Raw genomic sequence first — 27,526 nt, forward strand, 5'->3', positions numbered from 1 at the left:
CAGAGTAGCCTCTGTGCTCGGAGGCAGTGGTCTTGACAGCTCTACTGCCCTCTTTTTATGACTCTGGAAATGGGTGAGGGAGGGGGTTCAGAGAGATGTATGTGAAAAATGTCCTGCTGCACTGATAAAGGAACATCACAGCATCCTGACACCAAATGCTCATTCAAGAGTATTACCAACCCAACATAGCAACAAAGGCTGCGTCCGAAATCGCATACTCTCTTGAGTAGGTACTTATTTTGAATAAGTAATTACTTCACGACCGCTAAAAAAGTACGTTCTATATAGTATGAATGTGTGTCCGCCATGTTGTCATTATCATGTGACCTATATCAGTGTCCGCTATGTCGCTTCAAGGCCATTCATGAATCTTCTGTGTTCTCATGGGATAGTAAAGTATCCATCATATGCACACTTCAGAATCTCTCCGGAAGTAGGTCATCAGGGTACTTTTTGCCTAATGTTTTATGAGTACTGTGAATTCAGACATACTTCTTTTAGGGGCGTTCTGGAAACCTGTTTGAAATAGTGATAATATTTTTAAAGGGATATTTCACAGCTGGAAAGATGAATGTGTATTTAAATTGGGTCATTTATGTTGTAGAAATGTGAAATTATTTTAGAAGTTGGTGCCTTCTAGACTGAAAAAAGCCAGAAAATGTATTTTTGGCTCATGTGGATGAAAGACAACAACTCCCAGAATGCACTTCCTTCGCTGCCCTACGAGGCCACTCCCAAGCCACGCCTACCGGTTACAGAGGGCAGTATCGGAAGAAATTATACAACTAGGCTACTAGTTGACTCGAAACTGAAAAGACGCCGTTTTATCGTGAGATCCCACCCCCTATGGGCGGGACGAAAACATGCGGAACTAGCTCCTACTACTGGCTGTAGTCTCTATAGTCTCTGGCCAAAAAAGCCTCAGATGACGCAAAATTACGCTTTTTGCGTCATCTGAGGTTTTTTTCCAGACACACAATACAGAAATCTCTCGTCTCAGGGGGACATGAGGGAGGTAAGCACGGTCATTCGAAAATACTACCGGGTTTCTACTGATACAAAGCTTAATGCTAATCGGTGAAGTATCCCTTTAAACACTTTACAATGTTCTCTGAGGTCTACTTATGATGTTAGCAAGATTTTTACATTAAAACAAAAACATCCTAATTAATAAGTAATAGGCTTGAAGTAATAACTCTTGGTTGTGGCAAATAAATAAAGTACTTGGAGTTAAAACACATATAATTGACAGGATAACTGTGTTTCGTGTAAACGAATTATGAGTGAATGAGCATCGTTTTTTGCAATGTCGTTCTTACATTCATCGTTCATCATCTTTATCATTCACCTGTGAACCATGCCTTTAAAATTTCTAAATGGTAAATCATTACTTTTTTTTTATTTTTAAATGACACTTAGTTGTGCACAAATTACACACTAAACACATAACTTTGTAAATGATAACAGAATTTTCATTGGGTGAACTATCCCTTTAACCTGTAAGGACCCTTGAATTGTGTCGGCTTTGCATAAACAACATCGAAAGCATCAATTGGCATGCACTTTGTAGAGCTCCTCACTTGTCATTTTGATTGGCAGGTATAATGATGGAGCTTCTCAGTAATGAATCACTGAGCTGTGGACTGCTGTGGCGTTCCCGCAGCGAGTGTTCATTTCAACATTAACGCATCCTCTTTCTGTCCCGGGCTCCTCCTCTACTTCAGTCAGATCCATAATGAAAACATGCTCGCAGATGCCACCTCCCCACACTTAGAGCTGGGTTTGTTATTCTGAAATATATTTAAAGTGGCAGCACACGTCAGCCCAACCCCATGCTAAAGTCATCAGAAATGTAACGCTTGTGCTTAAAATAAACACCCACGCTGACAGCGATGGAGGTCCTCGTTGCTACGCTTTACCTCAAACTCTTATTTTCAGCACGGATAGTGAGACCTCACTTATTTTCAATCAACGTGACTCAGATGCACAATCTGTCACTAGGATGTAATTTAAGGTCAGCGTACACATACAAACACTCCCAGTGTCTATTTTTCCATAGCAACACTGATCAATGACACCTGCCTTCATCTCCATGGGAACACACATGTCCTCCTTTGACTACCTTCCCTCTTTTTCTTTCATTACTCTCTCTCCATTTCTCTGTCACCCTCTCTCTCTCTCTCTCTCTCTCTCTCTCTCTCTCTCTCTCTCTGAGCGTTATACAAACCATTTTGTGCACAAATAGGAAATTATCTATCATTTATGAGACCCACATCTATTTATTAGTTCAGCATGGATTACTGTGGTCTGTGTGGGCTTCAGTAGAGGCACATTTCTGTTAATGATCTCCCCAAGGTAAATTTAACCACAATTAGGCGGTAAATAACAGCCCTGAACTGTCTGATGAAATGATGAAGGCAAACCCTCCACCAGAGGATCCTGGCGGCCCTTTAATTTGCCAAAATAAAAGGAAGAAACCAAAACAAGGCAAAAAATGATTTTTTTTTTAGGTTTTTAAAAGCCCTGCTCTAGAATTTCCAACCCCGCATATTCAGCAATAAACAAGCCATTAGGTCTACATTGAGGAGAAATGCTTTGCTGTTCAGTTTTGTGTTTTTCCCCCACCAGCCTGACAATCTCTTCCAACATTTGTAGGAAGAGATTGCAAGGAAGTGTCCTTGAGTTTAAAACACACAATTACAAGGAAGATACATAATTAGAGCATGCTGGTCCTAAACATTCACTTGCGGACATTTATCAAGAATGAAGCCATTAGTTTTAGCAAAGAAAACCCAAAACAAACTGTCCAATGGATTTAATATATATATATATATATATATATATATATATATATATATATATATATATATATATATATATATATATATATATATATATTATTATAATAATGATATTCCCCTAAAATAACATTAATTAACATTGCATGATATAGATTTTTATAGAAATATTGGTGATATGTAGACCTACATTATAATGAAATGATACATATAGCAATTATTATATTTTTTCAATGTTTTATCCAATAATTCATTTCATGGTTATGAAGCGTCTTGCTGTTTAGGCCTAGTTGTTGTTTTGTTTTTGTTTTCATGGACTTTTAGTTTGTTTCTCATTATTTCCTGTTTCCTTGGTTGTCTTGGATACTAAATATGTTTTCATTGGTTGTCGTGGTTATTCATTGATTTCCCACACCTGTTCCTGATTTAGATCATTAGTTTATTCAGTATATATAGTCCTCAGTTTCAGTTGTTCACTGTGGTCTTTTGTTTTGTGTAATAAAGTTACTGCATTTAGAGCTGTTACAGTCACTACTCCTCAGCCTAATCACTACAGTTACTTCCTCAGGTGAATGCGATTTCTATCTATTTATCATAACTAACATTTTGTGGTTACTGAAACTGGTTACTATTGTTTGATAAACTCTCTTGAGATATATTTATATACACTACTATTCAAAATTCTGGGATCAGAAAGATTTTTTTGAAAGAAAGAAATGCGTAGCCTAATTCAGCAAGGGTGGATCAAAAGTGGCAGTAAAGAAAATGTATTTTTTCAAATAAATCTGCTTCTTCTGAACTCTTTTCATCAAAGAATGATTTGGGAAAAAAAAGTATCAGTTTCCACAAAAATATTAAGCAGAACGCCAAATCAGCATATTAGATTAGATTTAATTTAGCTTTGCCATTACAGGAATAAATTATATTTTCAAATCTATTAAGATAGAAAACAGTTATTTTAAACTTTACTATCATTAACAATATTACTGTTTTTACACCATTTTTGATCAAATAAATGCAGCCTTAGTGAGCATAAGAGACTTCTTTCAAAAAAATTCAAAAAAATCTTACCGACCCCAACCTTTTAAACAGTAGTGTAAATGGTGTATACTTGTATGCATAAATACTTCTATCTATACAACTTCTGCATATATAGATACTTCTAAGACACCAAACCTTTTGTTTTCGACTTCCTTTGGAGTGTTCATACCTTAAATAGAGCAGGTCAGACCCCCTCAAACCTCCCTGCACTTTCATCTCTTCTCTGAATTTCTGCTTCAATTTCACAACACATTTCTTGTATTATTTGTATCATGGCCAGGAATGGAAGAAACCGTAAGTAAGAGACACCGAGAGCAGGAAAGAGAAGGAGTGGAGGTTGTCAAATAAATGTATCTATTAGCTTGCAGCTGGTCTACTGTGTTCTTAATTAGGCCTGTCCTGAGGCTATAATGTCTAAATGGATTACGCCCTAAACTCTCCAAAACACACATACACTGTGCAGCCGTACATGCATACCCACACACACACACACACCATATGTCACACAGTCTGTGGCCTGTATGATGTTCCTGCCATCCTTTCTCTGATGCTTATCCAAACCCCATCACAGAGTTACTGGCATGTGTGAGAGACAGAAACGGAGTATTACCAACATCCACTTCCTAGACTCAAATCAATGAACCATCTTTGTGTATTTACGGTTTATTACTCTTTTTTTTTTTTTTGTCTTTCAGGAATAGACCTTTCTGTTATCTGAGCTTCTGTTGGGGCGTTTGTGACCTTGACAACCAAATCTGCACTGTGTTTGTGCTGGTGCGCTGTCAACCCCACTGCCGCTGTGTCATTTGTGGCAACTAAATTGAAGGAGTGCTCCAATCGTCTTGCCCCTCGCCACGCGTGCGGGAAGCCCTGCTCATTCCACTGTCTGTCTTCCTGCCCACAAACATCCCATTATAAACAATGACCTGAAGCCATATAGCATCTGCTCTATGAAAGATGTTGATTTCATTGGCAAAACACCGCTCTTTTGGGTTATGGTGCACTGAGCGGTATGATGGAGCAGACCTCATACAATAACACATCGATGGGATTCACTTTATATGCAAAGTGAACACAACTAACGTAACACAAAAATGGACCACAAGCATGGCCTTCTAAACGCCTTTGATGAAAAACTGGAGTACTACAAAAACAAGCCCAGCAACAGGTCGATGAGTGTATGGACTTTCATAGAGAACCACAGAGCACAACATCAAGCATGGGGCCCATGGACACTCTGGTCTGTACGGAAAATCAAAATCTTAAGCTTCCTTTTTGGACTTACAGTCACCGTTCTAATCATGGCGTCTTACATCTTGACGAGGGACCAGAAAGGGCTCTTTTTAACGCCGTCACCGTATCACCTTACCGTAGTGTCTCATCTGGCACAGCAACCCCTTAATCTGTCTTTCACTACTGACAACACAGTTGTGAGAGAAGTTGTGAGGAGGATTGTAGCCAAAGTGGATTTCAGTCGTAGAAGAGTGCCTAACCTGGGAGAAGTGAGAGAGAAGGAGGCAAACGTATGTGCATTTGAGTTACACTATATATATATATATATATATAATTGCAAAATATACTTGATTTTTTTAACAAATAAAAAAAAAAAACAATGAAAAAACCCATTGTTGCTTCATTAGACATTGTCCAGGATCTCTGGCAGAAAATTAGGCCCATAGCATTCAAAATACAGCAGAGTATTTCATTTTACACATGGGGTACTTTTTTATCCCTCTATGGTCAGATGAAACAAAAACAAATTGCTTTTTTTGGCAGCAAACACTTAATATGAGTTTGGTGCACACAGGGATAACAAAGTACCCCATGTGTAAAATTAAATACTCTGCAGTATCTTTAATGCTGATGGCCTAATTTTCTGCCAGAGGTCCTGGACATCTTGTTCAGATACATGGCATCATGGATTTGATCAAATACCAACAGATAAAAAATCAAAACCTGACACCCTCTGCTAGAAATCTTAGAACGGGCCATGTTCGGATCTTCCGACAGGACAGTGATCCAAAAACAAACATCAAAATCAAAACAAAAATGGGTCACTGAGCACAAAACCAAGCATCTGCAATGGCCATCCCAGTCCCCAGACCTGACACTTTGAATTTTCATTAACAATGCAGATTTAGTTTTTACAGCCATCTTTGATCATATTTACCAAGGGGGCAAATAATTCAGTACTGTAAATAATATCATGCCAAACCAAAAACGATTTCATAGCTCATGATAATGCCGTATCATTTTTATAAAAATGGGTGGCAAACTTATATTACATAGAGTTTTAAAAGTCAAAGGATATGTCAGTAATTCATGAGTTGAACTGGAAAGTTCAAACAGCATTTATTTGAAATAGAAATATTTTATAACCTGATAAATGTTTTTACTGTCACTTATGATCAGTTTAATGCCTCCGTACAGAATAAATGTATTCATTTCTTAATTAAATCTCAATAAAGATCAATAAAATCTTACTGACCCAAAACTTTTGAACTGTATTGTATAAAGCAAATACACACCTTCATAGATAAACATGTGCAAGCTACACTCTGTCAAATCTTAGTTTACTATCATAAGCCTTCTCGTCTTTCTCGTCCACAGATATTCACTGCTATTCCTCGAATATTTCTGCCCAATCTCAAGAACCCCTGCTGGTATGAAGAATTCTTTGGGAATATCACAGCCGATCCATATGGGAAAAACTTGTATGCCCTTTACTCAAAGCGCTTCCAAGCAATATATGACCACCTGCGCAGAGCGTTTCCAGCTCACCTGCATCAGCATGCAGGTAGACATTACCGCCTGCGCTGCCTGCCCTTCTTTTACATCATCGGCCAGCCCAAGTGTGGCACCACAGATCTCTACGACCGCTTACGGCTACATCCAGAGGTCCATTTCACCACGATGAAGGAACCACACTGGTGGACACGAAAGAGGTTTGGTGAGTTTCACAAAAAAAGATAATTCGACCATCGGTTTAAAATGTGAATTCATGATGCTGGTTGGCCTTTGTGTCAGGAAAATGTTCATCCCTCCCATCACTCCCATTTTCTTACAATGCAAAGCATCTGCTTAATGTTAGACAGATCATTGGGTTCCATCACATTTATTTTATGACACAAATTTTACAGCTACAGAACAGATGCCATGTAATTCTGTTTGCAAACTCTGAAATAATTGTACTTTGTTTTCCCCTGGTTTAAGGTATCATCAGGTCAGGCAATGCTTTTCAGAACCCCTATCCACTGAACGACTACCTGGATCTTTTTGACCAAGCAGCCAATCAGATTCAAGATCACTTGATGAGCAACTCCTCCAAAAGCCACAAAAAAGTCAACATCATAATCGGTAATAATTATTGCGTTTCAACAATGGCATGTTCATGGTTCTCTGATGTCGGTTAATAGTCCCATGACATGCAGGTACAGTAAACAAATAAATATTTAATTTTTTAGTAAGTACTTTATTTTGATTTGTTTTTATTTTAAAGGGACATTGTGTAGCAATTTCTCCCATCTAGCGGTGAAATTGTATTTTGCATTCAAACAAATAGTGCTCTACAGCGCCTCGCATTTTCAAATGTGTGTTGCATCTACGGTAGCCGTTATGTACCAAAAAGCTATGACAGGATGTCTTATAATAGCACTTCATTCGGGTGAACTGGTTTGTTATTTCAAACAAACTGCAACTTGACACAACGAACAAACGAATGTTACAGTTTTGAACAAACAAAACTTACAACCTTGTTTTTAGGGCCTTCTCTACTTTACTCAATAGCTGCTATTCATCAAAGATCCTGTTGAACTTTTAACTATAAATGTTCTACTGTCTATATAATAAAGTTCACAACCAAGCAATGAAAAAAAGCTTGTTATTAACACTAGAAGTGCCATGGCGGTCATTTTGACCGTTTTGAATTTTATATCTGCAATAACTTTGTTGAAAAAATAAATACCGCCGGTACCTGACTTTTAAAATGTTTTTCATATAAATTACACATAAGGCAAAAAAACAAATGAATATATTTACCTATTTCGGCCATAGACAGTAATATTGGCCGCACTGAATTTCGCGGTATTATTATAGGCTATACCAATTTACACAACAATAAAATGTGGTAAAAAATACACAAAACATATTCAACAACAAATCATTTAAATGTAATGATATTCAGAACAGAACAAGAATGAAAAAATAACTATAAACAAGCCAAAATGAAATACTTTATAAGCGAAAGTTAAGTGAAAGTAAGCGGCGTTAGGCTCACGTAACTCTCTAATTAGAATCAAAATGTTTCAACATTTGCGATGTATTTGGATGGTAAACTATTCTTTATTATAGGCTTTGTACTTCACTCATGTTCCAATATCGACGGAAAAAATCATCCTCTTCACACGCGCAAAAATGGTACGAATTGTACTAGGCTACTGACTATATAAACAGAGTAGTGGAATTTTTATATGTTAGGTTGACTATTTTATTATGGCTATAATGAACAGGCTGCAATGTCAAGATTGCAATGCTATATGGTGTGTGTGTGTGTGTGTAGGCGGGCGCGGGCGCGATCGAACAGTGGAAACATGAAAACATAGGCTACTCTGTCATTTTGTTCAGGACATCTACGGATATTATTTATAAATGTATAATTAAACTTGTTTAAATGTACAGTTTGGTGTTGTTTTGTTTTTAAAAGATATCCTAATACAATAAATGCATTAATCTCTCAATTGGGTATTTATCATTAAAGATATAGAGTTTGGAATGTGACCGCTTGCGGCAGTTCTAGTAGATATGGAATTCTGTAACATTGACTTACCTGTTGAGAAGAAAGCAGGCAACTTCAGCATCTCTTTTGAAAGCTTTCTCCTGCATTAGCTATCCCGACATTAACCCTTGTTTTTTGTAATCTCCGGTCACGTTTCTTTTTACGGTGTATTTTGGACTTTTTCGACGACGAGGACTCCTTATCCTGTGACTCAGCATTTGTATGGTATTCCATTATAAATAACCGTGCAGTGCAGCCTTTTAAACTTGCCGGGGCAGTGACAAGCGCCTCTCACTGTTCTGCTCCTCCGCTTCTGCTGGCTTCAGTCACGTGACGCTGGCTCTGAACGAAAACGCGTTGTGGAAACGCGTTGGCTTAGTACTTTTTGTCCCTCTCTGCTATTATAGTTTTTCAAGATGGCGGAACTACATGGAAGCCTCCGTGGACCTACCCGTCCGCGATATTTTTTTCCCAGGATGGTAGGGGAAAACTCATGAATATTCATTAGGGAAGTCATCCCTGATTGGTCTAATGACCTACCCCTAACCCCACCCCTAAACCTACCTGTAACTGGGGGTCTTATGACCTCCATAACCCCGCCCCTAAACCTACCCGTCACTGGGGTTAAGACCAATCAGGGATGACTTCCCTAATTCATGAGTCTTCCTCTACCATCCTGGGAAAAAAAATATCGCTACCGTCCCATGTATATAGAGCTGGTAAGTCCCGCCCCTTCCGCTAACCCCACTGGACCTCTAGGTTGAAAAATCGTCAATGCAAGTGAATGGGAGAAAATAATTATTTTCTGGTCCCGTTTGAATTGTGCCATGAATGTGAACATATGTTGTCTGTGAATTTTTTATATAATTTTTCGTGTAAAGAATGCTACAATTTAGCGGGTAGAAGTTTGATACGGTTAGACTTTGTGTGAGAGCACTTTGTGGACTACAACTCTTCGCTGCTTTCGACGTGTTTGAAACATCACCACCACTCGCACACGGACACTAGCTCACGGATCCCGCTAAACATGGCTGTGTCTTTGGTGCACTTCACCGCCTTCTTTCAGGGAGAGGACAAAATCGTTGAGGTTGGCGAAAACCACGGGTAAGTCAACTTTATGGGGTGACGTCACACAGGCGACATGTAGTCTTTCTCGTTATGTCTTTTCCACAACTGCTAGCCAAAGAATCATACAATATACTGTCAAACTCGTAACATGAAAAATTATATAAAAAATTCACAGACAACATATGTTCACATTCATGGCACAATTCAAACAGGACCAGAAAATAATTATTTTCTCCCATTCACTTGCATTGACTATTTTTCAACCTAGAGGTCCAGTGGGGTTTTACGGATGGGCGGGACTTACCAGCTCTATAAAGATAATAATTTTCTTCATTTACGAGGATAAGTCAGATAATTAGCAGAGGTATTTGTATACCATTGAGGACATATTTATGAATAAAAATATTGATTTTAGATAATAAAATACCTAAAAACCTACACATTGTCCCTTTAAGATCTATTTTAATTTTACATTTTTATAATTTAATGAATTACTAGCTTTCCATCAACTCATGAACTCCAGTTTTAGGTATTGTATAGTTTTTGAGGCTGCTGAAAGTTCTCCAATTAAATTCACATTGTCTATAAACCCAGACTTTCTCTTTAGAGGTGCCAGATGTTATAGTCAAGGTCTTTCCTCTTGTTATGACTCATACCAGAGGTATTAAAATAAAATTAGAGGCCTGAGAAATTAAATCAGCAAAAAACAGCCCAGACAAAAACAAACACTAATATCATTCATCAGATTATCCCTGTCTTCAAATGAAATAAAGTTGGTTGGGATCAAGCAGGATTGTAAACTTTTACTAATAATCTCATACACATTTTTTTGATTGACAGGTGAAGCGAGTGCATCCACAATGTGGGACAATAATGCTTGGGTTTATTTTTACGACAATGGAACGGGTGTGGAGCCTCCTTTTCTGGTGCAAGACTTCATTCATGCTGTCCAACCAGATGCCAGATTCATTGTGATGCTCAGAGACCCAGTAGAGAGGTACTAATCCAATTTTCAAATATTTATATTTACAGTATATTCATCAGTATCACTATGTTCGGATATCATAACCAGCATTAGACTACTGTGTGAGAGATGCTCTTTAGATTGCCCTCTTACCTTTTATTGTGTTTGTCTGTGCACTGTGTGTATTTGTGTGTGAGAGAGCAGGCTTTACTCAGACTATCTATACTTTGGCATGGCTAATAAATCTTTGGAGGATTTTCATGAGCGAGTATCAGAATCGCTGCACCTGTTTGAGGGCTGCTTGGCTGAGAGGTCCATCCGTTCCTGCATTTACAATACCACTCTCAACAACCTGATGCCTGTGAGTGCAATATAAATCATGATCATTAACTCACATGTAAATATTTAATATGATATTGCTATCTTAAAGGGATAGTACACCTAAAAATGAAAATTCCATCATTTACTCAACCTCCAATGTCATTCCAAACCTGTGTGATTTAAAAGAGATGTAGTAACGATGCATTGAAAGTGAATTGGGAACAAGGGCTGTCAAGTTCCTAAAACGATTCCTTCAGCTCATTAAAATGTTATCTTCTCAACGATAGATGGATGTGTCTCACCAAAGCATCACAGTTGGTAATTCTCATTAGGGATGGGGCTCAAATGTGGCTGTGTGAGTCAGAGTCAGATTTTGTTCAATGTGATATGATGTAATTGGTTCAGCCACCAGGTGCAGCCGTGTAGATAAGATATGGGATGAGCTGTTCTGGCTCTTCCCCAAAGTTGTGCAGCCAGTAGATGATCTTCACCTCTGGAGAAAGCTGTTGGAAGGTGAAATGAAAGCAGTTACAGAGAAATCTAAATGTGTTTTGAAAAGTACATTGTTTTTCTGCAGTGATCTGGGGATTAAAGTCATGAATGTTTGATTTATGGCTGTGATGCTGGTTGATGAACCAGAAAAACTGCATCATTGCTGCTTAGTAGTAAATTGGATGCAATATAATACAAATAGAGGGTTGTGCACCATTCAGAATCGAATTAAAAATGTCTATTATATTCTGAACTGAATCTGAACTGAGGTATCATTTGAAGGATTATTTCATTATAACTAAATGAATTGTCATTTTGTGCACCATAGTAAACCATTTATAGAATTTCCCAGAATTCCCTGATCTCCACACTCTTCAAAATGGAGGCAAACAACAATATACAGATGCCAATATTTATTGGTATAAATGTTTTCTGAAAACAGTTGCGTGGTGGATTTTTTGTTTGTTTGTTTGTTTTTAATCAACACATCAAGGAATTATTTTTTTGTCTCAACTTGGAATTCCTACTCATAAATCAAGAGATAAGATTGTTGTCTACTCCTTATATTATAATAGAATATATTAAATACATATCAGAAGTGAAAAGATATAGTAACTATATAACTATATCCTTAATAAAAAATTAAGGATTGTCTCATGTTTTGTTATACTGAACCTTTGGGTCCCTCTGTTGGTGAACACAAACTAATGCATTCACTTCAACAAACTCTCCTAATGATATATATTGTTATGTTGAAGAACATAACAAAACAGGCAAAACGGATCAAAAACAGTCTAAAGTTCCAGTAATAAAAAGGTTTGAAAACAAGCAGTGTTGTTATATTTACAGCAGAAATAGGGGGACAATAGGTTGAGAACCAGTGCCTTAATACATGTGACAAAAGATTTTTCAACTGTAAATGTGTCTATTTTGTGTATGCATTACTACCACTATACTGATACTATGCATTGTTAGGTCTTTGTTGGGAACTGTGCCTTTTACTGTCTATTTCTGAATCTCTTTGAGCTACTTGTCAATGACTAGCACAGTTGGTCTGTTTAATCGTGTCTGTCATGAATTCCAAAGAGTGTGGCACTGTATTTCTCCTCTGTATTTGTAGGTGAGGCTTCAGGTGGGACTGTATGTCATTTACCTGCTGGACTGGCTGAGTGTTTTCAGTAGAGAGCAAATTCTCATCCTACGACTGGAGGATCATGCTGCCAACCGGAAAATCACTATGCGGAGAGTCTTTGAATTTCTTCAGTTGGGTGAGTTTCGTAGTTTTCATGTTTCTACATACATAAAGTATGATAATGTGGGTCTGTTTGTTTAACCTCTGAAGTCTTCATAAATTTGTCATCATGTGCAAATAAGTGCAAGTATCTATTATTTCACTGACTGTGTGTTTATGCTTCATCTACCCTTCAGGTCCTCTTACTCTGCAGAAGGAAGCAGACATCACAAAGAGTCCCGCCTCAAACACCAGACGACCAGCCAATCGAAATCTAGGCCCAATGCTGCCCATAACCAAGGAGATCCTGCAGAACTTCTACAGGCCTTTTAACCAGCGCCTGGCGCAGGTGCTGAAGGACCCTGCCTTTCTCTGGACGTAGCCCTGATGAAGAGGGAATGAACAGACATGGATTATTGTAATAGAAAAAAGTGAAACAAATTAAACTCTAGGCTGGTACTGGGTGGCTGGTATCACATTTGGCCAGAATTTAAATTAAAGCAAACTTCTTCTAGTGATACCACTGACTTTATTTTTATTTATTTTTTTGCTTTGGTTATTGGTGCTGGACACTTTAATTATTGCACTTTGATACTCAGAGTATTTGGTCACAATGACCACTGAGAAATTAACAATTTATTTAGTCAGAATGACCACTGAGAAATTAATAGACGATTTATTTAATGTATCCGTTATATGGATCTGGAAGGTTTTTCAACAAAATTAAAGCATACATAAACTGAAAAGGCAGCATTAAGTATTAACATACACTAAAAACAACAACAAATAATAAAACATTGCTGTCAATGTTTTGGCTGTTATAGCTTTAATATTTAAGAGTTTAGCTCTAAGGAAAATGTGAGAGGGCCAATTGTTGCCTGAAAAGTCAGAACGTCACCTCTGTTCAATATAAAACAAGACAATATAAAGGATTGTGGAAACAGAGCACAAAAGCCATCCTGGACATTGTACTGGGTGAATGACATCTGGTGTCACTGTAATGTAATTTTATTGTTGTAATCTGTTATTGTGACTGTACAGAGATCAGGGCAAGAATAGATTCATTCCTACTTGATTCAACTTTGATATCTTCTGATTGAATTGCAATAAATAGTGTTTTTTAATAGTTTTTCTCTAAAACGCAATAATTTGTCAGAATAAATAATAATAATTATTATTATATATTATTGTTATTAAAATGAATCATAAATCATTAAAGTCACTGATAATATACATGGAAACTAATATTAATAATAACACTTTCCAAGGCTGTCAATAGATTACAATAATTTATCACTCATATGCTACATTTCAGAAATGTTGATGTAAGATTATTAGTAAAGTACCCTAACAAAGACTGTGAATATTAAGAGCTTTTAAAATGGTTACTGGTGAAAATCTACTAAAAAAATAATGAAATTTGTAATTTAGCTTTAGGCTATATGCTGTTTGCAATTTATTTTTGTATAATTGGCAATCCCCCAGTTTCACAGACAAGGTTTATGCCTAGTCCCAGACTAAAATGCAAGTTTGAGCTGTTTTAACTGAAAGCAACTTGAAACTTCAGTGCCATTGTTTTGTCTCAAGATGCAAACCAGTAATGTTTTTTTTTTCCTTAGTTTTTTTGTTGCACATTTTTAACAGCTACTTAGATGCCCTAATTGAACTAGGGCCTAAAAAAATCCTGGCTTAATCTAAACCCTGTCTGTGAAACCAGGCCTATATGTTTACTTTCGAATGGCAACCAATGGAGAAAAGTAATTTCTCACCTCTTCAGTGCATTTAATGAAATGCTATGTCCTTCATGACATCAGATGATGATTTTCGGATAGGGATGGAGGAGCAAGGGAACATAACATGTTTTGGTTCACATGATGCCCTTTTTCTCCAATCCACTTTCTTCTTCTTGGTTTTTTGGCGCATCACATCCTGTGTGCATATCGACACCTACTGTGCTGTTATGTAGTCAGGGATTATTTAAGATCCTTTTTTTTTTTTTCTCTTTTCCAAAATACATACACACTTGCATTCACTTACATGTATTTTTTGTTGTTCTGCTCTATCTCTAAATCCTTCAGTGCCCAGGTATCAGATAGCACTACGTGTTCAGCTTCTCCACGCTGAACCCCTTAAGATGGGGCTGAGCAACTTTTTAAGTTCCCCTGTAGTCAATTTTCTCCCATAAACAACTTAGAACGTCAGTGGTGATAGGGATAGTTCATCATAACATCGTGATATACGTAGCCTACATAATTCACCGCTATTGTTAAATGTATCTGATTTTTCATTTCAACATAAAAATATATCGGTATAGCTGGCTTCTCTTGAGACTCACCTGCTTCGCAGTTAATGAGAAAATCATTAAAAAAGCCCGCCTGCACATTGACAGGATTGGTTACAACGTAGGCCTTGTTTGTGACATAAGAAATACCATACATTTCAAACCCGTTTTTGAGACTGTGTTTTCTTCACTGCAGTTTTAATGAGAAAATACTATAAAATAGCAATGGTGTTATGAATTTGCACATGGTTTGGCTTAAATCATATTAAAAACATAGACATATAAGCAACATTAAAAACTTGATTATAAACTTGAAACTTTGAATTAAATTATTTTGTCTAGCCCGGTGCTATATTCTATCTCTATTAAATTAATAACCCAATAAATAGCCAACATCTGTATTCTTCTTACCTTTTTTGGGGATATGCTCTTTCTATCCTCCATATTCCTATTTTAGATATTGTTTCTTTCACATTACAGTAGCCTACTCACATAAACCATTATCATGCACTCCAATTAAAAACAACGATGAGTTCAATTACAAATCCACTTTGGTGACGCAAATGCCGCATTGACGGTGGATCTCACTGGGTTATCGTCAAAGGGGAAGTCGTAGTCGCAAGGGCGGCGCTCGTGAGCGCTCCACGGCCTCTTGGACTTCATCGGCACGCGGCGGCCATCTTGACGGTATTCGTGAGTACTACGTATTCGGACGTTATACTCATTTGATGTTTAGTTACTATACACGGCATCAATATAGCCTACAGAATTCACGCTGAGACGAATAATATAAAAATATGCATAGCCATGTAACATTTGAGAGCGATAACATATTTTTAACCACAACTTACATTTCTGTTGGTTGCTCAAAGGCTATGCTTCAGAAATTGTGGAATGTAGGCTATTTCATAAATCATGGATTACAACTACCAGGACTAAAGTGCACTTTATTCAGACGTTGCCATTCCAGAGAAGATACTCTGGAATGACAGGTGAGTAGCCTAAATGATGACATTGATTTTGGGGTGAACGTCGAAATGATCATAAATACGAGTTTTCTTGTTAAAAATTGGACACGAACGCCCTCTCAAGTCGTTTTTCCACTGGGAAGCTCGGGGTTTATTTTAGTACCCAAGTTCCCGATTTGGGCGGGCTATTTATGGCAGTAGGAGAACGATTGCTGCACGTGTCATCATCAATATTTAAATATGAATAGTCATTCGAAGGGTGTTGTATGAGTTATACACAGCGAAAATAGCCTGCATTTGATCGAAATTCCAGAATCGTCATCAAGCTGGCTATCTAGATGGCACGGTGAATGATTATATGGTTGACAATGAATGTAACTCTTAAAAATTTCTACTTAAATTTACTTATTTTCATGTTGTTGTTATAGGTAATACACTGAATTCTAATAAACCTAATTGTAGATCGTATAGGCCAGGCTGTGGCAGTGTATATTCTTATTTATATTAATTTATTTTGCCTCTATATTTTAAGTATGTTTAGCATTTTTGTCATATTCGGTGACCTAGACTCCTAGTTAAGGGATAGGCTAGTTCCAAAAAATAAAATTCTGTCATCATTTACTCACCCTCAAGTTGTTCCAAACCTGTAATATCTTTCTTCTGCTAAACACAAATAAAGATATTTTAAAGAATATGGGTAACCAAACAGTTGATGGGGCCCCATTGACTTCCAGAGTATGGAAAAATTTCTCTGGAAGTCAAGGTCCATCAACTGTTCGGTTACAGACATTTTTCAAAATATCTTCTTTTGTGTTTAGCAGAAGAAAGAAATTCATACAGGTTTGAAACAGCTTGAGGGTGAGTAAATGATGACAGACTTTTTGTATCTTTGGGTGAACTGTCCCTTAAAATTTGGATCATGGTGTCTTATGCTAGAACCTGAATTTTCAGACAGGAATGTTGTTCCAGGATCAACAAAATATGTTGACTTCGGAAAATGTCTTTCTTGGCAAAAACAGGATGTGCTTCTTTATGGTAGGATTTAGCCTACAGTTTTAATTCCAACCATTATCACCACTAGGGGGCAGAAAAGACCAATTTAAAATATCACGAAACCTTGTGGGCCTCAGCAACTGTACCTGAAACCAAACCAGTTAGTAATGCTAAGAAACATTGATAAGCAGATATTCTCAATCAAATAGGTCCAGAGACTGTATACGGGTCAGGGTTTGTTTAATGTTGAAGGGACCAAATGTTGTCACAAGAATAGTAAAACCTGAATTCTCATGGAATATGGTGTATAAAAAGAATAAAAACAATAGAAGTCAATGGAAAGTCCCCACCATAATAGATAAACACGTCAGTGTACAATAATTATTTGGGCAATAACAGATTGCAACCATTAATCAAGGAACTAGCTTGACAAACTGTTAAATCTACCATGTAACATATTTTACAATAATTCTAAATGTGAAAGTTAATTTATATTTGGAAAGAGATTTTCTTTTTACTGTGTAGGCTGAAGTTTATTTGTATGTTGTTGTGGATGTGCTAAACATTTGAAAAACTATGCTTTGATCACTTTGATAAGTTTTAATAAGCTTTCACTGTCTGTATCATTGTGAGTGTCTGTATTAAGAGCTGTGGGGGAAGGCAGGGTCATGCTTTAAAGCATCCATACTTTTTTCTCTCTTCCTCTTTTGCTCTTGTATGACCCTTGACCCAGGTCAGATTGTCCACTCTAATTAGTGATATTATTTTGAGCAGCAGTGTTCTCCACAATTTGACCATTATTGATCATTGATAACCCACAAATTTACATGAAAGACGAAAGAGACTGGCAGGATACATTCATTTGGCCTTTTTTTTTTTTTTTTTTTTTTTACAGCTCTTGACAAAACAAAAAATGGACTCTAAATGGACTTAAAAAAAAACTACTTTAATCAGCATTGCAATGTCCTTTTTTATATGGAAAAATTATACATCAATCTGGAAAGGTTTACAAAGCAATTCATTGTGTTTTTCATGCATGACATTTCCATTTCCTTTAAATAGAGAAGAGACTATAATAGAGAACATCTTAGGGGGCAAATACTTTTTCACATCTCTGTTGATGTGTGAACCACCAATGAGGAAATGTCATGTAATAACACTAACTGCAACCATGGAAGTTTGGCAGGAATAGTAGGCTATAATGCCTTCAAGTAACATTACGTCGGTTTTATTTTGACATTATGAATACAATTGCCTCAAATGTTAATCTGAACTAAAATAAACCTTTGTTTATAACTACAACAATATTACATTTCATTTTTTCCAAGGAGCTGTTTTGTTTTATATGCTCCTAAGAAGAGTCAATTATAGCTCCAGAATTGCTCAAAGTAAAAAAATATCATAATTTATGATGTTAGTTTTAATTATAAAAAAAGAATTAAAAAAAATATTATTTAAAAACGTCGCAGAAGCACTTTGTTCCTACATGAACTGCCTACCTCTTTGCACTTCAATAAAAAAGACTATGTGGTATTTGGCATATTTGTTTTTGCAGTAGTTTTTGGGTATATTTTTTGTTTTTGGTATAACTTCTGAATAGTATTTTTTGTTGACATATATATATCTACATAATCATGAAGGTCTCTAGAATCAGCCAAACAAAATAAATCTTACAAGAGATCTATAGTTTTTTGTATACTTAGTCAAAAGTCCAAGCGGCAACTATAGTTGCCGGTGGGCAAATGCCTTGTAAGTACATATATCATGGGAAAATGGGGTATACTGTGTTAATAGGTTAATAAATCAAGTTTATTGGTCTTGTTTAGTGCATAAACATAACTTAACCCTTTAAATGACATCTCTATATATATTTTTTTTTCTTCATTCTATTTATTTGTATTTATTTTCATTTAACTTTTTTATACACAATGCCCTGTTATGGCTGCACTTTGTTCTGCACTATGTTCCACAACTTTAACCCTTGTGCGCTATTCGTTTGCGGTTTACAGTCAGGCTGTTTGGGGTCTGAGAGACCCCAGGCAACAAAATGTTATTTGGTAACAATATATATATATTAAACAAATGTAATTTTACTCAGTTTATTAATGTTTTTACTCTACATTTGGACATTTTTACTCCACAAAATGTTCAAAAAAAGAAAAGAAAAATTCTCCAAAAAGAAAAAAATAAAATAATAAAGCATTTGCCTTATAAAATACCCACATTTCTAACTTTCATTCATTGGGATAACATGGATAATTTGACATGGTTTAGTGTAAGATTTTTGGCCAAATCTTGGAAAATGCAGTTTTAAAAGTAAAAAAAAAAAAAAAAAAAAATCACTTTAACCAGTAAATGGCTGCAGAGCTCTAAAAGTACTAAAAGTTTCAAACTAAAAGACATCTTTTCACAAGTTTTTCCAGTTAGATTCATATCTACATATAATGAAATCACAATTATAACAATAAAAGTTACTTTTTGTCAAAGTTTGGCAGTTTTTGTACTGAAATAATGTAACTTTGAATAATATTGAAAATAACTTTTTCAATAATGTTCCATTATGATTAGAATCAAACCTGATCAGGATGTTACAAAGAGAAAAGTTTTTAGAGTTTATCATTTATTTCAAACATCTGTTTTTCATATAATTCTACAAATTTAAAGTGTGCCACTTCATTTCTGTCTGTGTGTTCTGTGTTGTTTCTGATTTTGAGGATGAATTTTGTCCATTGATCAAATTCATTTGATTCTAATCATAATATAACATTACTGAAAAACAGATTTTTTTTCAGTACAAAAAGTGCCTAAACTTTGACAAAAAGTAACTTTTATTATTATAATTGTGATTTCCTTATATGTAGATATGAGTACAACTTGAAAAACTTGTGAAAAGATGTCTTTCAGTTAGTCAAAAAGCAAATAGCAAATAGTGGTGCTCTGCAGCCATCTACTGGTTAAAGTGATAAATTGTTACTTTTAGAACAGCATTTTCCAAAAGATGGGGAAAAATCTTTTAAAAACACTTAACCATGTCAAATTATCCATGTTATCCCCATGAATGAAAGTCAGAAATGTGGGTCAAAAAGACCCTGAACAGCGCACAATGGTTAAGGCAAATGGATTTGTTGTTTGTTGTGTTTTCATATTCAAGAGATTATAAGCTAGATGCAGTTTTTTTTGGGTCTGCATCAAATGTTCTTCGACTTTTATACATAATAAATTTGTTTATGAATAAAGATTGATCTGTTGAAAGCAGTTATTTTGAGATAAATGCCAAATGTTCTCCTCCTATTCATATTTTACATTGAAGGGGTGCATACAACATATTTGCCCACCGGCAACTATAGTTGCCGCACATTCAAATATGATTTTCAAGAAAGAAAAAAAAAAACCTGGGGAAAATAAATGCAGAACATGTTTACATAGGACACTATTAACAGGATTATATGCATGAAACCATTCAGAAAAATTTGGGCACAAATGGGTTAAAATAAGACTGGGATAAGGCAATATTAATAATATTTTTGACAATATGTATTAAGCAATTCAACTGACACAGATACTGTGCTATAGCCTAGTTTGCATGCCTGGTCCCCGAGTGCTTAAATAGACACAGAAAAGAAAAAATCTTAAAATCTTTACCGGGTCAAAAACATTGTAAGCTTATATGTTCTTCTGCAATAATGCTGCCCAGCACCTTGAAAATTCACTATTGCTACGCAGAGCCTTTTAATGTTCAGTTAGTTGAGCTAAAAATGTCAGGCAATTCTTACGTTGAGCCCTTTTCTCCTTTTGGTTTTTGTATGCCGAGGAAATTAGGACTTCCGAAGATACGCATCAGTGATGTTCACACATCAGAACTGCACAGAGATGTTTTTGACAGCCTCTTGTTTTTGTAGGAGAGATTTTCTAATCAAAATAGCACAAAACATCCTCAATTTGTTGCTGAGAGATGACAATCTCGATGCACATCTGAACCAGAACACAAGGCTGTTTTGGTGAAGCATAATATGAAACATTTCTTTGTATGACATATTATTAATATACCTCTCTGAGATTTGACTCACGATGAGCTGGCCACACTCTGATGGAGTATGACATTGCAGACACACACCCCTCCACACACATTATTCATGGCTCTCTGCTCCATTTTCTCAAACACATTTCTCACCATGTCTACCTCCTTTTCACCTGCTCTTCCTAGAATCCTCGGAGAAATACAGAGGTGCCGTATTTCTGTGGGTGGATGGAGAGACAAGTGTGCGCATGACTCATTCTTTGTTTGTCTTTAGCTGTAATCTCTCAGAGGGAAAAACATATTGTTTCAGTGAGATGGTTTTCAGGTCTGTAGATAAAAGTGAAGTTTTGATTGGCTGCCTGGTGCTGTTTTGGGGTATTGTATTGCAGATAAGAACAAATGCTCTGTGCATCTTTGGTGGTTTGGTGGTGCATCCTGTCTTTGACGTTCTTGCAGCATTCAGTGGTTTTGATGTTTGTGGAATTCAGCTTTGCAGCTAAATGTGCAAATTGTTAAGGCCCTGATATATTCACGGCAAAGTTCTTTTTCGCTTAGTGGTGAAAAGAAGTTCGAAATGGCTTTGCAGAGGTTTAGGCCTATTGTTAGCAAACATCCTGACGCCAGCTTTGCTGCTGAGAGCAATTTTTAGATTATATGTAAATATGTGCTTCATGCTTTCTTCTCAACAAGAAAAATAAAAAATTATTGTTGTCAACAAATATTTGAATAGTCTATTAATCTCATAAAACCTATTTTAAGGGCCTGGAATAACATGGTTTGACCGTTGTCAAATATGCCAGATATTTCCCCAGGATCATCGTCCTCGTCTCAGTCTAGACAGGCTGTCACTCAGCGCGCAGTTACATTGTTACGCCACTAGGTAAGGGACAAGGGGCTGTCTTTAAATGAATCAATAAACTGCTCATTCAACGAACGAACACGTTCAAAAACGCTGATTCATTAAAAGATACAGTGAGGAAAATAGCCTAAGTATTTGAACACCCTGCTATTTTGCAAGTTCTCCCACTTAGAAATCATGGAGGGGTCTGAAATTGTCATCGTAGGTGCATGTTCACTGTGAGAGACATAATCTAAAAATAAAAATCCAGAAATCACAATGTATGATTTTTTTAACTATTTATTTGTATGATACAGCTGCAAATAAGTATTTGAACACCTGAGAAAATCAATGTTAATATTTGGTACAGTAGCCTTTGTTTGCAATTACAGAGGTCAAACGTTTCCTGTAGTTTTTCACCAGGTTTGCACACACTGCAGGAGGGATTTTGGCCCACTCCTCCACACAGATCTTCTCTAGATCAGTCAGGTTTCTGGGCTGTCGCTGAGAAACACAGAGTTTGAGCTCCCTCCAAAGATTCTCTATTGGGTTTAGGTCTGGAGACTGGCTAGGCCACGCCAGAATCTTGATATGCTTCTTACAGAGCCACTCCTTGGTTATCCTGGCTGTGTGCTTCGGGTCATTGTCATGTTGGAAGACCCAGCCTCGACTAGGGTGACCACCCGTCCCGCGTAGCGCGTGCGCGCACAGCGTTTGAAGCCCAATTCACGCGTCACGCAAATTGAGACCGTGTCACGCATAATCTATGCTTGCTCAAAAAAAAGTTGGTCGCTCTATATACTCGAGCCCCAAGCAGACAAACGAACATTACTTGACATTTCAGCACGCTATTGTTGCCACACAAACCCCTCAGTTGAACTGACTAGGTTGTTGTCAACTTTTTCGTTGTTGTCATGACAGCGCACGCACGCGCATACCAGACACACTTGGAAGGAAGGAACTTTCAGATGCGCGCTTTCCAATTCGAAAAATTCGAGAAAGAGACTGTCTGAGAGCCAACGCCATCATCAATTAAAAAGAGAAGGTGTGAGTACAAGAAACAAGAATTGGGAAATGAATATTTGTGGCTGAAAGGTGTTGAGGGGGATACCGAGAGGGCTTTTTGTGACCTTTGCAAAACGTCCTTCTCAATCGGACATGGAGGGAGGGGAATACGAGGTCAATCGTATTTTTTTTTAATACTTTTTTTTTAACTGTTCCTGTGGTGTTGAGCAACTACAGTTCCTGTTAATCCTATACATTTATATTATAATTTATTTAAAGTAAATAAATTGTAATGAAAAATAAATAAAATTAAATAGTAAATCTTAAGTGGAAGTACATCTGTCAATTCATTGAATGTTCAAAATATTATGAGTCTTTATTTAGAAAAAAAATACACATTGGTTGACCTATTCATGAGCATACATCAAAAATTACACGTTTAGGAGAATAGGGCATTATTAATACTATGCAAGGTGGTATGTGCTAGAAATGGGTAAACCACTATCAGTGAGTCTGCCAGTGGGGCACCGCCGCGCCAGACAGTGTCCCACATTGTCCCTCAGAAACATACCCCTTGTCCCCCCTTGGGCTTATTAGCAGGTGGTCACCCTAGCCTCGACCCATCTTCAATGCTCTAACTGAGGGAAGGAGGTTGTTCCCCAAAATCTCGCAATACATGGCCCCGGTCATCCTCTCCTTAATACAGTGCAGTCGCCCTGTCCCATGTGCAGAAAAACACCCCCAAAGCATGATGCTACCACCCCCATGCTTCACAGTAGGGATGGTGTTCTTGGGATGGTACTCATCATTCTTCTTCCTCCAAACACGTTTAGTGGAATTATGACCAAAAAGTTCTATTTTGGTCTCATCTGACCACATGACTTTCTCCCATGACTCCTCTGGATCATCCAAATGGTCATTGGCAAACTTAAGACGGGCCTTGACATGTGCTGGTTTAAGCAGGGGAACCTTCCGTGCCATGCATGATTTCAAACCATGACGTCTTAGTGTATTACCAACAGTAACCTTGGAAACGGTGGTCCCAGCTCTTTTCAGGTCATTGACCAGCTCCTCCCGTGTAGTTCTGGGCTGATTTCTCACCTTTCTTAGGATCATTGAGACCCCACGAGGTAAGATCTTGCATGGAGCCCCAGTCCGAGGGAGATTGACAGTCATGTTTAGCTTCTTCCATTTTCTAATGATTGCTCCAACAGTGGACCTTTTTTCACCAAGCTGCTTGGCAATTTCCCCGTAGCCCTTTCCAGCCTTGTGGAGGTGTACAATTTTGTCTCTAGTGTCTTTGGACAGCTCTTTGGTCTTGGCCATGTTAGTAGTTGGATTCTTACTGATTGTATGGGGTGGACAGGTGTCTTTATGCAGCTAACGACCTCAAACAGGTGCATCTAATTTAGGATAATAAATGGAGTGGAGGTGGACATTTTAAAGGCAGACTAACAGGTCTTTGAGGGTCAGTGTCCGGTTGCATAAAGCACCTTAAGTTTTTCCCTTAAGTATGATACTTAAGGGGCGATTTCCCCTTACCTAAGAGAATAACTTAAGGGTGTTGCATATAATCTCTTAAACGGTTCTCTTAGGTAAGGGAAACATTTAAGTGTTTCACGACAGCGATCCTGGATTTACGTTATAAAAGTCTGTTGTTGCCATAGATACGCAAAACACTAACACACCGCGTCGCGTCTTGGACAACTGTATCACACACTGGACGCGCACTTTCTCAGTTTATGGCCAGCAATATTGTTATGTTTAAGGACATTATGGAATTAAGATAATGTCTGTACGTTATGTTATGACTGTACTGTACAATTAAATATAATCGTTGCTATAAGTCTGCAGTCTGAACACTTGTCTCAGAGCGTCCGTTAACTGAATGAATTGAGAATATCACCTGAAAATCCGATACACACTAATTGTAGCCTACATTTATTGAATGGTAGCCGATTTATGCACGTGTAAAACATATCCCACTACTGAAAACTCCCAGTTGCAAAAAAACGCAGTGCTATAAGCAGTTGTAACACCGCAGGTAAAGAGTGGTTGCGATGTGTGACATGGTCAAGGTCGCTCTCTAAGTTAGTTTGTTAGCGATGTATTGCGCAAATATTGCGCGTCGATCAAATCGGTATTCTAGCAACAATTTTTCATCGCTAAAATGGTCCAAAGGGTTCTCCCTATCCCTAAAAATTCTTCTTGGCACATAATGATCTTCAGCTGGTTCCATAAATTCAGCCATATCGTCTTATTTTTGTCCGCGTTACTCTTAAGGTTACGATTTCCAAACCTTAAGTTATACTTAGGGAAATGACCGTTAAGGGGTTTTATGCAACACTTAACGCTTTTTAAGGGATTATTTAAGTGAAAAAACAGCATTTAAGGGAAATTCTAAATGTTTATGACGTTTCACTTAAAGAAACCCTTAAGTAACACTTAAGGGTTTTTTCTGCAACACCCTTAGGTTTAAGGGAAACATAAGGGCGAACTTAAGGGAAAATTATACTTAAGGTGCTTTATGCAACCGGGCACAGAATTCTAGCTGATAGACAGGTGTTCAAATACTTATTTGCAGCTGTATCATACAAATAAATAGTTAACAAATCATATATTGTGATTTCTGGATTTTTTTTTTAGATTATGTCTCTCACAGTGGACATGCACCTAGGATGACAATTTCAGACCCCTCCATGATTTCCAAGTGGGAGAACTTGCAAAATAGCAGGGTGTTCAAATACTTATTTTCCTCACTGTATATGTAATGAAACAAGGTGTTAGGCCTAATTATTTTAATGTTGAGCTCCACTTTTCAAGGCTCAGCTGACCAGCAATGCATCGCATGAGTAACGCTGAAGCTGATGCTTCACTTAATAGAGACCAATGGCATTGATTCAATGCATTGACCAGCACTGATGCCATTAATCGTAAATACCCTTAAACGTTTAAAGGATGATAGAACAAAGATTTCACTTATGTTAACTTATTTAACATTCAATACACATGCACGAAGTTCAAAACAAGAAGGGTATAGCCTTATGAAAAAAGAAAACACGTGAATATCGCGGTTGTTGTGGTTACTTGCATTCCTCTGCGGTTGGGTTGTCAGTATCGCGGTACTACAATATTGCGGTTATCGCGACAACCCTAGCTATTTCTAAAAAATGGGGCAATTCCAACTTTGCAAGGGCAATCTGGCAGTTCTGAATCAGAGCCTGTAAGTATGTTTTATTATTTGTTAAACTATTTGCCATTGACTGTTCAAATGCAGAGTTTTGTGCAGTATAGAGTAAAGCATATTTTTTTGTCGCTCTGACAATCAAATGTGCAGGGATGTAATTTGTTTATTTTTTTAAATAAAAAAATATATAACAAAAAGAACTGATAAGAATACAGTTAAAGAACCGGATCGATAAGCAGTATGGGTAAGAGTAGTAATAACGTTAAAACCTAACAAATACCCATCCCGGTATAACAATAACCGCTATATATGACAGTTTCCCCCGTGGTATCGAATATCGTTATTTTTCAAGGTATCATATCGACGTTGGAAATTCCAGTCTCGTGACAACACTAATGCCCAGTCCTAATACAAACACAGTACCAGTCATTGTAGCAGTTGGCCTATTGATGACTTCTGAGAACAGAGAACCTGAAGGAGATTGGTCTATTCATTTTTCTCGAAGTTAATTAAAAACACATTTTCAAAAGCTGAATTCCTTGTTTTATTTATTAGTTAGAATAGGTAATAGGTATAACTCAATGTTTGAACTAATTGCAAAAGTTGAATAATTGATCAAAGCCTACTGATTAATCGGGCAACTAATCATTCTAATAATCTTTAGATTAATCGATTATCAAAATAATAATTTGTTGCAGCCCTAGTTCGAAATGACACCACACCAGTTCAGTCTTCGATTTCGCTTTAAATATATCAGGGCATTCATGGATGTACAGTTGTTTTAAAATGTATCTATATTGGATATCAGACAATGTTGGCTATTTAATTTATTTTAATTTAATTTTGCATGCTAATTTCCCTAATTTGTATATGTAGATTAGATTACTTTTTAGTTAAGCAAATATTTTCAGTTTATTTATTTTTTCTTGATTCGATTGATTGCGCACAGGCGAGGACCCAGTTTAAGTCGATGAGGACGAGGAAGATTTGAGTTCATCTGGATACAGAAAGTTCATTGAGTTTAGTTCAGTTCATTGTTTTGTAATATTTTAATTGTAATTGCAAATCTCAAAATTAATATTATTTTTTTACATTGTACATTATAATGTTGTGATACTTATATTTAGTTAGATATTTTATTTAGACTTTATTTGTGGAGTTTTCAGCACCTCTAGCCTGATTTCCTTGTGCTAGAATGCAGTGAAATTACACACACACACACACACACACACACACACACACACACACACACACACACACACACACACACACACACACACACACACACACACACACACCACTTTCACCCTGCCCACAGTGGTAATTTAGGCTTGATAGAGAGCGCTTTGGGCTGCAGGGCATCCTCAGATGGATGATTTTGTGATCCATTCAGACAATAATGAGTATGAATTTGATGCATTGGCCGCTGTGGGGGAGAGAAGACAGCCACAGATGAGTTTGATTGGTTCAAAAGCCGTTTTTGACTTCATGAAACTTCATGATGTTCTTCAATCCTGTTCAATTTACTAAAGGACACCTACTATCGA

General features: G+C 37.0%; 1 protein-coding gene and 1 long non-coding RNA gene across 3 annotated transcripts in view; one reads left to right on the forward strand and one right to left on the reverse strand.

Annotated features, from left to right (window-relative positions):
• Nucleotides 1-13,815, forward strand: part of chst15 (carbohydrate (N-acetylgalactosamine 4-sulfate 6-O) sulfotransferase 15) — a 29,492-nt gene extending 15,677 nt beyond the window's left edge. Inside the window, exons 1-8 of one of the 2 annotated variants that reach the window (XM_079853250.1) lie at nt 3,287-3,366; nt 4,535-5,362; nt 6,450-6,789; nt 7,053-7,196; nt 10,522-10,678; nt 10,850-11,006; nt 12,579-12,726; nt 12,887-13,815. In XM_079853250.1, the coding sequence (XP_079709376.1) occupies nt 4,934-5,362; nt 6,450-6,789; nt 7,053-7,196; nt 10,522-10,678; nt 10,850-11,006; nt 12,579-12,726; nt 12,887-13,071 (1,560 nt within the window). In that variant the 5' untranslated portion in view covers nt 3,287-3,366; nt 4,535-4,933 and the 3' untranslated portion in view covers nt 13,072-13,815. Of the gene's footprint in view, nt 1-3,286; nt 3,367-4,534; nt 5,363-6,449; nt 6,790-7,052; nt 7,197-10,521; nt 10,679-10,849; nt 11,007-12,578; nt 12,727-12,886 lie in introns of those variants that run through there. The other variant, XM_079853249.1, reaches the window with a different exon arrangement.
• Nucleotides 10,940-12,672, reverse strand: LOC307148065. The gene is made up of 3 exons (XR_013819407.1): nt 12,612-12,672; nt 11,137-11,469; nt 10,940-11,004 (listed from the first exon to the last, which is right to left on the reverse strand). It is a non-coding gene; the product is annotated as an uncharacterized lncRNA (long non-coding RNA).
• Nucleotides 13,816-27,526: the final 13,711 nt, after the last annotated feature.

The sequence above is a fragment of the Squalius cephalus genome (genome assembly GCF_949319135.1).
Source record: "Squalius cephalus genome assembly, chromosome: 20".
Taxonomy (NCBI): Eukaryota; Metazoa; Chordata; class Actinopteri; order Cypriniformes; family Leuciscidae; genus Squalius; species Squalius cephalus.